The sequence below is a fragment of the Engystomops pustulosus genome, chromosome 7, assembly GCF_040894005.1.
Source record: "Engystomops pustulosus chromosome 7, aEngPut4.maternal, whole genome shotgun sequence".
In the NCBI taxonomy this organism is placed as follows: Eukaryota; Metazoa; Chordata; class Amphibia; order Anura; family Leptodactylidae; genus Engystomops; species Engystomops pustulosus.
In genome coordinates, this window is record NC_092417.1 from 75,149,392 (window position 1) to 75,161,811 (window position 12,420).

Genomic DNA, 12,420 nt, shown 5'->3' on the forward strand with positions numbered 1-12,420 from the left:
AGTGTGCTCCTAGTTTGCAACAAATTTATTAATGATGTATGACACAGTTTTGTTACTACAACATGAACAAAAAAAAATAAATACCGTAAATAAAAGGTGCACATCCTCAAAACTGAGCAGATTAACCAAGACCGTGCAACACTATTAAATAATGTAGCACAACTTTCATACAGCAGGTTCAAAGAAAACTAATGCACAGTGCACCAGTTTTAATACACCTGGGCCAATGAGTACACACAAAATAAAAGCAGAACACTGATGTTATGGTGTACGATCCTTTTGTTTTATCAGAAGATGCATGGTTTCTGGCATTTTATGTAATCATCATGTTTTTTTTCCACAGACATAAATTTTAAAAAAAAAACGGACCAGAGAAGCATTTTCAGGAGTACAGCAGAGGAGAGTATCATCTTTTATTAAACACATCATTTGTTTTCTGTGGGTAAATCCACATCTAAATCTGCCTTGCTGTGGCTTTCCCTTTGGTGTTTACTGATTACTAGAGATGAGCGAACATGCTCGTCCGAGCTTGATGCTCGGTCGAGCATTAGGGTACTCGAGACGGCTCGTTGCTCGGACGAGTAGTTCCCCTGCTCGAGATCGAGCATTTAATTAAAAAAACACAGTGAAGAACAATGAAGAATAGAATAAAAACAGTGAACACAGTGAACACAGGATCATTTAAGTGAAAAACACAGTGAAGAACACAGTGAAGAATAGATTACAGATGTTCGGCACATCTGCTTACTTGTCGGAAGATACGCGCGGAACGGTGCGAACAAAATAGTATGTGAAGAACAATATATATGTGTGAAGAACACATTGAAGAACACGGTGAGCAGGACGGAGACACCAGGGAGCAGCACAGAGACACCAGAAAGCAGCACAGAGACACCGGGGAGCAGCTAGGAGACACCGGGGCAGCGGCAGCACGGAGACATGGGGCAGCGGCAGCACGGAGAGCAGCGGCAGCGGCAGCACGGAGACATGGGGCACGGAGACATGGGGCACGGAGACATGGGGCACGGAGACATGGGGCACAGAGACATCGGGGCACAGAGACATCGGGGCACGGAGACATCGGGGCACGGAGACATCGGGGCACGGAGACATCGGGGCACGGAGAGCAGCGGCAGCACGGAGACATGGGGCACGGAGACATGGGGCACGGAGACATGGGGCACGGAGACATCGGGGCACGGAGACATCGGGGCACGGAGACATCGGGGCACGGAGACATCGGGGCACGGAGACATCGGGGCACGGAGACATCGGGGCACGGAGACATGGGGCACGGAGACATCGGGGCACGGAGACATGGGGCACAGAGACATCGGGGCACGGAGACATCGGGGCACGGAGACATCGGGGCACGGAGACATCGGGGCACGGAGACATCGGGGCACGGAGACATCGGGGCACGGAGACATCGGGGCACGGAGAGCAGCGGCAGCACGGAGAGCAGCGGCAGCGGCAGCACGGAGACATGGGGCACGGAGACATGGGGCACGGAGACATGGGGCACAGAGACATCGGGGCACGGAGACATCGGGGCACGGAGACATCGGGGCACGGAGACATCGGGGCACGGAGACATCGGGGCACGGAGACATCGGGGCACGGAGACATCGGGGCACGGAGACATCGGGGCACGGAGACATCGGGGCACGGAGACATCGGGGCACGGAGACATCGGGGCACGGAGACATCGGGGCACGGAGAGCAGCGGCAGCACGGAGAGCAGCGGCAGCGGCAGCACGGAGACATGGGGCACGGAGACATGGGGCACAGAGACATCGGGGCACGGAGACATCGGGGCACGGAGACATCGGGGCACGGAGACATCGGGGCACGGAGACATCGGGGCACGGAGACATCGGGGCACGGAGACATCGGGGCACGGAGACATCGGGGCACGGAGACATCGGGGCACGGAGACATCGGGGCACGGAGACATCGGGGCACGGAGAGCAGCGGCAGCACGGAGAGCAGCGGCAGCGGCAGCACGGAGACATGGGGCACGGAGACATGGGGCACGGAGACATGGGGCACGGAGACATGGGGCACGGAGACATGGGGCACGGAGACATCGGGGCACGGAGACATCGGGGCACGGAGACATCGGGGCACGGAGACATCGGGGCACGGAGACATCGGGGCACGGAGAGCAGCGGCAGCACGGAGAGCAGCGGCAGCACGGAGAGCAGGGGCACGGAGACATGGGGCACGGAGACATGGGGCACGGAGACATGGGGCACGGAGACATGGGGCACGGAGACATGGGGCACGGAGACATGGGGCACGGAGACATGGGGCACGGAGACATGGGGCACGGAGACATGGGGCACGGAGACATGGGGCACGGAGACATCGGGGCACGGAGACATCGGGGCACGGAGAGCAGCGGGGCACGGAGAGCAGCGGGGCACGGAGAGCAGCGGGGCACGGAGAGCAGCGGGGCACGGAGAGCAGCGGATCCCGGGACAGCGTATCTCCCGACAAGTAAGCAGATGTGCAGAACATCTGCAATCTATTCTTCACTGTGTTTTTCACTTAAATGATCATGTGGTCACTGTTTTTATTCTATTCTTCACTGTTCTTCACATCTGTTAACTTGTCGGGAGATAATATACGCGCGGAACAGTGAAGAATAGATTGCAGATGTTTGCATACATCTGCTAACTTATCAGAAGACATTCTTTTTCAATTAATTAACACATTTTATTCCCGAACCATGGTCCCTTTGAAAAATGCTCGAGTCTCCCATTGACTTCAATGGGGCTCGTTACTCGAAACGAGCACTCGAACATCTGGAAATGTTCGGCTCGAGTAACGAGCACCCGAGCATTTTAGTGCTCGCTCATCTCTACTGATTACCTCTAAATTCTGCAGGAAAGTAACTGAAGTTTCGGAACCTAAATCCACACGTAACAAATGCAGACTTGGTTGTGGATTTTGGAGCTTACAATTTCAGCCATGAAATCTGGACCAAATCCACACCGCATCTCATTTGTTACAGTGCAAAAAACTGCATGGTATTACAAGGTTTTGTAAATATGGAAGATGTAAATGCCACTTATTTCTCACACATAATAAGGGCAGAATCTGTGACGCTGTACTCCAGGAATGACGTGCGGAAGTTTTCTGCTCTCATATCAACACTGGGGTGTTTAAATACTGTAAGTCAGAGGTTGCCAGCTTTAACTAGACATAAACAGGACATGGCATCAGTGGCTTAACTAGGAGAGACAGGGCCCCATAACAGGCTTCTGCATGGGGCCCCCCTACCCACTTATAAAAATATACATACAGTAATATGCATAATGTAATGCAAGTTACAATCAGACATTTATACACTAATCTACACACATTTAGAGGATATACACACACAAATACAGTGCCATAAACAAGAATACAATATATACTCACATATACTATATAGACAGCATACACTGTATACACATACAGCATATATACATCACATACAGTATATGTATATTACAAAAAAATGGACCAATTGTCACGGCAGGGAGTTTATTACGCAAACGGACATAAAGCTGACATTGGCAGAGAAAATACCCATATCCGGACCAAAAAAAATGTATGTCTTATTGTAAAACGTCACTTTTATTAAACGTCAAATTAAAAAGGAGAAAAAATGTGTGTAGAATCATTGCTACAATATTGCTTTAGAGAGTGGAATTTTAAAAGCACAGTAGAGTGGGCTCAATGGGTCAACGAGGGGTATCGCTCCCTATTAAAGTATCGCATTGGTATCATGCATGTAGACTGAGGTCTTCTGGACACAGTTATAGCGTGTGGGCAAAGTGTGAGACTCCGCTGGATTTCCAGCATAAGGGGTTGCTATTAGGTAGCTTGGTCTCCAGTGTGGTAACTAGGTATTCACCTGACCTCAATCTTCATAGGTATTATATTGTATAGATTGAGATGGACATCTCCCTGATATCTATGTATAGGAGTAGATGGACCAATCGCTACTGTCCCCCTGTAAGTGTATATGGGTTGGTCATATACAATGACCAGAGCCCTACACAGTAGGAGTCAGTGAGTAGATGACGTACTGCTAATAGGGCTATGTCGTATCTGAGAGGTACATGCTAACTGATTATATGCTGTAGATTTGACCCAGAGCCTATCTGTACTGCTGATTAAAAATAAATTACACAAAAGCCCCCCGACATGTTTCACCAGCAAGCTGGCTTCATCAGGGGTAGGGCTATTAGTTCTAAGCTACCTAATAGCAACCCCTTATGCTGGAAATCTACCAAAACCAAGCTACCTAATAGCAACCCCTTATGCTGGAAATCCAGCGGAGTCTCACACTTTGCCCACACGCTATAACTGTGTCCAGAAGACTACATGCATGATACCAATGCGATACTTTAATAGGGAGCGATACCCCTCGTTGAACCATTGAGCCCACTCTACTGTGCTTTTAAAATTCCACTCTCTAAAGCAATTTTGTAGCAATGATTCTACACACATTTTTTCTCCTTTTTAATTTGACGTTTAATAAAAGTGACGTTTTACAATAAGACATACATTTTTTTGTCCGGATATGGGTATTTTCTCTGCCAATGGCAGCTTTATATCCGTTTACATACAGTATATGTGCACATCCTCCACTCTTTAGTGTGTCAGGTCGGTCGACGGGGCCCCATGACACTCCTGGCCCTATAGCAGTTGCTATGGATGCTACCGCTGTAGTTACACCCCTGCTTCGTAGGTTTGTGGAAAATCATCCGCATAACTCCTGGAGGAAAACCAGATAAAGCTAAACCCTTATTCGAGTCATCAACACTGGGCTAGATTTACAGCTTCAATATAGTTTAACCCAATATCTAGAATCCTCCAGTGGTAAAGATGAAGTCACTGGAACCAGTCTCCATAAAGCCGAAATACATTGAATCTGAGGAAAGTTCAGCTTCCTGCAAATACTACATCCCTATGACTTTCCCAAACCTTCTCTATACAAAATCCAAATGACTGCCTCTATTCTACTCTTCTTCATTGCTGCCGGGAAGTGCCCTCCATATTCTGTACATACTGTACAGAGCTGGGTCGTCATCTACAGAATGTGTCCTACTTGGGGCTCTTATTTCACTAGGGAACCCAGCATTGGGGAGGAATCTGTTTTTTGAGCAGTTTCCATACATTGACATCGTATCAACGATAGGAAGATACACGATCTATCAAGTACTGAATGAAATTGTTACCAATGTTCATGGGTAACACAGCTGGAAGCCTCATTTTATAACCCAGGCCCAATGTTTCAATAATAAATGTTAAAGAGGCAAATACTGTGTGTCTTTGGCAGATTGATTTCGAGAGAATTCTTCTCATAGATGGTGTCACAGTTCACGATCAGTCCTGGATGTATGCTCCATGTCAGATCAGCTGGTCACTTGTGTCCATTTCCTGTGACATCCATTAACCCTTTGTGCTCACGCAAACACAACCTGACAACCAAAAGCCATTATACAGGCGTTTGTTCAATTATGCAGAAAATCTCTTCACACTCTGATACCGAACACACAGCAATGATCTTGTCACTTCATCAAAGGGAATAAATATCAGTCTGGGTACCTAACTGCTGGGGGTGCCAGTGTCCAGGGCACCTTAACCCTTCATAAACTACAGATAACTAGCGATAGCAGTTTAATGACAGAATATCATAGAAAATGCACTGGAAAGGAAAAAAAAAACTGTAAAATTTTTTTTGTAAACTAAAGAGTGTACAAGAGCAAAGAGAGGGCTATGTGCAGACAATAAAAAGCCCCAAAACGCAGAGTGAGTGAAAAGGGAAAGCTGTGCTGCTGAGAAGGGAGCAGAGGGAAACCAGTGCTCTATAGAGATAGACAGCCCAAAACAGGAAAGAATAAAATGTGAACGACAGACGCAGCGCCAAATAGTGAAACGCTGTGCAAAAGGAGGTTAAAAAAAGAGCATGTAGCTTAAGCACAGAGGGGGGGATATGGGAAAGAGAACAGGGGCACACAGGTGCATAGGCTGTACATCTGGTGACTGCTGGATATCTATTACCGGGTGCACAGGAGCGTGGACCACACAGGGGGTGGCCACTATTCACCTCCAGTTCTGGGCACAGGGTGTCATTAGATGCAGCTCTGTTTGATTTATATTCATAGACTGAAGAGGATAAAGAAAATGACAGAGGTGGAGGATTCCTAGGATGTGTACAGTAGACAGAGCAACAAATCTGACACAGTGGGTCAGCACTACAGAACACGGACCGACCCCACAACCAGAGCCACATCACTTGGGATTACCGGCTCCGGATGTGTCTTGCCCAAGTCTAAAAGAGTTTATGATACAGTGTGTATGTCATACAGAGATCAGATTGTGAGCTCCTGGGGCAGACACCAGTTTCCATTATAAAGGCACAACCTTGCTTTTACTACCCATGTCTTGTGTTGTATGTGGGGTCAAGGAGTTCCCAGTGATAATGATCAGAAGTTGAGAGAATAGAATACTTAAAAAAAAAAAAAAAACTAAAGAAATTTTGAATAACAACCTTACAGTAGTAAGCAGAAGAGTCCATTGTTATTCACAGAGCCGGCAACCCCATTCACAAATAACTACCTTATTACAAAACTTCCAAAAGGGGCAATATACTCAGAGCCCAGGAGAAATCTTAAGAAGGTTCCCAGGGGTCTGGTTATTTAAATGGATAAAAACATAACAAAGGAATCCTAGAGCCAGTCATAAGTCCATACAGTTCCACTGTGGTCACAGCTACAATCCAAAAATGACATTTGTCTGAAGGAACATTCCTTATATATTATTCCTCACACCCACAACCCCTGCTGCACACTCCAAACACTTTGTAACCCCCACACCTGCTGTACACCTCAACTATTATGTAGCCCCATATCTTCTACCCATACCTGCCATGTTTGTTCCCACTTACTACACACCCCACTTACTGTGTACCCCAATACTTCCTAGCTACTGTATACCCCCACAGCTACTAGACACAAGATGTACACAATAACCACAGAGTATTCCGACAACTAATACACACTCCAGCTACAAGGTACCAACAACTACACACTACTACTATAGCTACAGAGTATAGCATGAGACATATCTAACAACACCATGACCACTGTACTCCCAGCATGTCATACATCCCCTACACTTCCTATACACAACACCTTCTCCTATGAACCCCTCTTCTAACTCCTGTCACCCCTCAGCACCCTCCTCCTCTGTGTACTCCTGTCACCCCTCAGCACCCTCCTCCTCTGTGTACACCTGTCACCCCTCAGCACCCTCCTCCTCTGTGTACACCTGTCACCCCTCAGCACCCCCCTCCTCTGTGTACACCTGTCACCCCTCAGCACCCCCCTCCTCTGTGTACACCTGTCACCCCTCAGCACCCCCTCCTCTGTGTACACCTGTCACCCCTCAGCACCCTCCTCCTCTGTGTACACCTGTCACCCCTCAGCACCCTCCTCCTCTGTGTACACCTGTCACCCCTCAGCACCCTCCTCCTCTGTGTACACCTGTCACCCCTCAGCACCCTCCTCCTCTGTGTACACCTGTCACCCCTCAGCACCCTCCTCCTCTGTGTACACCTGTCACCCCTCAGCACCCCCCTCCTCTGTGTACACCTGTCACCCCTCAGCACCCCCCTCCTCTGTGTACACCTGTCACCCCTCAGCACCCCCCTCCTCTGTGTACACCTGTCACCCCTCAGCACCCCCCCTCCTCTGTGTACACCTGTCACCCCTCAGCACCCCCCTCCTCTGTGTACACCTGTCACCCCTCAGCACCCCCCTCCTCTGTGTACACCTGTCACCCCTCAGCACCCCCCTCCTCTGTGTACACCTGTCACCCCTCAGCACCCCCCTCCTCTGTGTACACCTGTCACCCCTCAGCACCCCCCTCCTCTGTGTACACCTGTCACCCCTCAGCACCCCCCTCTGTGTACACCTGTCACCCCTCAGCACCCCCCTCTGTGTACACCTGTCACCCCTCAGCACCCCCCTCTGTGTACACCTGTCACCCCTCAGCACCCCCTCCTCTGTGTACACCTGTCACCCCTCAGCACCCCCTCCTCTGTGTACACCTGTCACCCCTCAGCATCCTCCTCCTCTGTGTACACCTGTCACCCCTCAGCACCCCCTCCTCTGTGTACACCTGTCACCCCTCAGCACCCCCTCCTCTGTGTACACCTGTCACCCCTCAGCATCCTCCTCCTCTGTGTACACCTGTCACCCCTCAGCACCCTCCTCCTCTGTGTACACCTGTCACCCCTCAGCACCCTCCTCCTCTGTGTACACCTGTCACCCCTCAGCACCCTCCTCCTCTGTGTACACCTGTCACCCCTCAGCACCCTCCTCCTCTGTGTACACCTGTCACCCCTCAGCACCCCCTCCTCTGTGTACACCTGTCACCCCTCAGCACCCCCTCCTCTGTGTACACCTGTCACCCCTCAGCATCCTCCTCCTCTGTGTACACCTGTCACCCCTCAGCATCCTCCTCCTCTGTGTACACCTGTCACCCCTCAGCACCCTCCTCCTCTGTGTACACCTGTCACCCCTCAGCACCCTCCTCCTCTGTGTACACCTGTCACCTGTGCATCATCTGCGCCCCCTCCCACCATGCTGAACGCACCGTGTCCTCCCCGCAGGGCGCTGGGTGTCCGGTATATGGAGACGGGCTCCGGGTGGTGGTGCGCTCTTCCTCCGTGGAAAGTCCTGGCAGAGGTGCTGAGCACACAGTTCCACAGCAGCGACCACAGCCAGGGCGCAAGCAGCGCATAACCCGGGCGCATCGTCTCAGTGCAGCGCCAGGCGCCCGGGGCTCATGGTCCCAGCTCCCGGCAGCTGCTCCTCGTCTCGCCCGCAGTCGGCTCCATGTCTCCCAGTGACTGTCACTCCCGCCAGGTGCCCGCACGAACTGCGCCGCTCAGGTGAGCTCAGGAGCTCAGACAGCCCGCTGGGCGTGGTATGCAAATAGCAGCGCGCCTCCTAACCAATCACTAGTCAGACCACGCCTAGTCTTTAACCCGCTCATGCCCGCCAGGCAGTCAGCGGTGCCGTGAGGGGCTCGCGCTGCAAGGTAAAAGCGGGAAGTGGAGGGACCGGGCGGACATAGGAGAAATATATGGAGGGAGATATATAACAATATGGGAGCTGAGGGGGTTGTAGTAAAACCATTGAGGGGCAGGATACAAGTGGAGAGTGATAAAAGGAGGAATCTTCCTTCACAACTATAGGGCTGAACAGAGCAGATGGGTGCAGACTACAGCCCAGACCCTGAACCCAACTCCCCTCCATAGCCAGAAATTCTCCTCTCAGGGCACAAATCGTTTAGCCCAAGATGCAGGTGGAAGCTCCTGCCAGGCACGCGCCAAGTGGAGTCGGGACGTGGTCCAGCCTCTGCACGCTCCACAAACATCAGTATTAATTACCTCCAGTAAATTCCAATCCCGCACTTTCATAACGAGCCATCGAGCTGCTCATAAAACAAGATGGCCCCATAAATACCAAACCCTCATCTTTTCATTAGAGAAAAGGGCTAAAATATGAGTTCCTGTCCTCACTACAGTTTTATTCCCAGGGACAGAGTGCCAACTCCCCCGCCCTAGGCCTTTCATTCCTTTCCATCATGCTAGTCACCCCTAAGTGTGCTTGCCATGCTGCTGCATACTATGCCAGGTGGCTGCAGGAAAGGCTGTTTTGTTTAATTACCGCACAAAAAAATTGAAAGGAAAAGACTATGCAGCAGGCTTCGTATTGGCACCTAGGTCGAGATACGGCCGTCTGTTACCTTGGATATCTCACCCAGTCATAGATCCTGACTGGCAGCTGACCTGATGTACGTCTGCTGCTGACAAGTGCCTCCTAAAGACACAGAGGTCATAATGAGGGTTCCTGTCATTGCACTTCTAATATCCCAGAACCCTTCAGTGAGGAGCCAGACAAGCAGGTGTTTCAGACTATTGCTTACAAATATATGGAAATGATGCACCATTGGCAACTTCCATTCACTGAGCTCATCAAAACATAGATCCTAAGTAAGACCAAAGTCATCTTATTCTCCTTTTTTGAAACCTTGAGAATTTTGCTGTATACCAACCGAGGCAGACTACAGGAAATATCCTGGATGTGCAAGTTCTCAAAACAATGGGCGCCTTTTATCAACGTCAATGTGGCATTGGGAAAAGCTGAAAAACCGCAATAAGCATCTTTTATAACTCTATTTGTGCAAAAAGGGGGGAGTAGAAAAGGTAGAGGCCGCTGGCTTTAACAGCTTTCACAACACTACTTGAATTAACAGGTAAAGGACCTGTGTGAAAACCGGCAGTATTCATAAATGCCTGCCAATGAGTAGATCATTCACTAGATGCAGGATGGGATATCCTATATTATTCTAACGCTTTGCCATTTTCCACTGCTTTGACCACAGAGTGTGGATATCCTGCATCTTCCAGCAATCCAACATGTGGTTATCTACAGCATTTTCCACTGTCCCAGAAAAAGGGTCATCTGTTGCCTACAACATCCTGCATCGTTCTCTATCCCTGATAAATGCATCTGATACCCAGACATGAAATGGCACCTCTAACATATCCAAAGTATATGATCAGGCATCTTGCATCATCTACTGTCCCAGACAAATGGTGGAATATCCAGCACATTTCAGCTGGTGCTAATATCCAGAATCTTCCCAGTAAAGAGATGGAACATCAGTCTGTTTTTACCTTCCAAGGCAAAAGACATCCAGCAGCGTTCACTGTTCCATTTACAATGTGGCAATATCTGACATTATTCAATATCCCAACCAAAGATGGAACATCTTGTGATATTCTATTTGCTGTAATATTCACTTATAAAACGGATATCTGGCCTGTTTCATTACGCCAGACAAGAGATGGGACATTGGCATCTTCCACCATCAAAGGAGGCACAGGCAAAGAATGGAACATCCTGCATCATCAGTTGTCCCAGACAAAATATAGAACATCTGGCATTTTCCATCATCCCTGGATAGCTGACATCCTCTACCATTTAAGGCAGGGTGCAGCTACTTGCTTATATCACAAGTAATAAGGGATTGAATGTTGTGAATGTTTCTCACATGCAAGAAACCAAAAGAAGCCAAAAAAACAACTTCACATTCTCCTTCGAAGCAAGCCTCCTCCATCCCCCATCATTCAGCACACGAGATGCCTCATCACAGAGATAGCGGGGACAGCTCAGATAATTATAGAGCATCTTATATCAGTAACAAACAGGAGACTAAATTGCTCCTATCCTATCAGTGTTTACCTGCAGGCTATAGCAAGGGGAAGCAGCTGAGGGGATTACTATCTCTGGTTGGGGGGATAAGCCATGACAGCCGCTGATATTCTCCGCTTCCACCAGGACAATCATCTTAACACACCCATTTAAAGAAAGCACCCCTAAAAACATCATTGTTATATGAAAGAAAAATTATATAACCTTTATTACCTGACATTGCCCAGAATAGTAAATAACTGATCTTCACTATAACAGAATAGAATGGGGCAATATTGTCCTTAATTGACAGTATATAAAACCCTGCAGAATTAGTATACGCTTAAAGAGAACCCGTCATGCAAAATAACCCCCCTAAACTAAATATATTTTCATAAACTGCCATTAGAGAGCATTGCCTCTATCCCTTCATTGTCCCTCTACATGCCTGTAAACCTAAGCAATGAGGTCCTAAAGCTGTATGCAAATGACCTGTGAAATGTCCAATGAAGCATTAGCATATTCAAGCTGTCCACTCTATTCATGAGTGGGAGGCACAGCCACACCCCCAGTGCTTGACTGACAGCCTGTATAATGGAGTGAGGCTGTATAATGATGTGCTTCCTGGTGCTGGTGGCCACGCCCCCTGCAGCCTGTGTGTGCATGTGTGTGTGTTTAGGAGAGATACAACAGCTCCAGGATGCAGACATGTTACAGCAGAACATGTCAGATTCATGTGTAGCTGATGTCTGTATCTCTCATGTGTATTAGGAGGGTGCAGCATGTCAGCAGATGCAGCACACACACTCACACACTAGCCATGCTTTACTATACATTACACACAGACATGAGCAGGGGGAGGAGAGGGGAGGGGTAACAGGGGTGACATCACTGCCTCTGACCATGTGACCAGCCTCATTTACATGATAAAGAATAGATGATTTTACAATGAATAATGTATGAAATAACTAGATAAAGGCTGGGATGGGATCCTTGTGAGCTGCTCCAACAGGTAGTAGTGACAGGACAAGTGACAAAGACCTGATGACAGGTGTCCTTTAAAGGGAGCCTGGCAATGAATTTAATGCACCTAAATAAACATATTTTAAAAACTGCTATTATTAAGCATTGCAGCCACCCTCATGCCTAT

At 48.9% G+C, this 12,420-nt stretch overlaps 1 protein-coding gene across 18 annotated transcripts in view; it reads right to left on the reverse strand.

The window, feature by feature from the left end:
• Positions 1–12,420, reverse strand: part of NRXN3 (neurexin 3) — a 311,716-nt gene that overhangs the window by 74,085 nt on the left and 225,211 nt on the right. Inside the window, exon 1 of one of the 18 annotated variants that reach the window (XM_072116769.1) lies at positions 8,662–8,973. The exons of the other annotated variants lie outside the window; for them this stretch is intronic. Coding sequence (XP_071972870.1) covers positions 8,662–8,821 — 160 coding nt within the window. The 5' untranslated portion in view covers positions 8,822–8,973. Of the gene's footprint in view, positions 1–8,661; positions 8,974–12,420 lie in introns of those variants that run through there. 18 annotated transcript variants of the gene reach the window in all.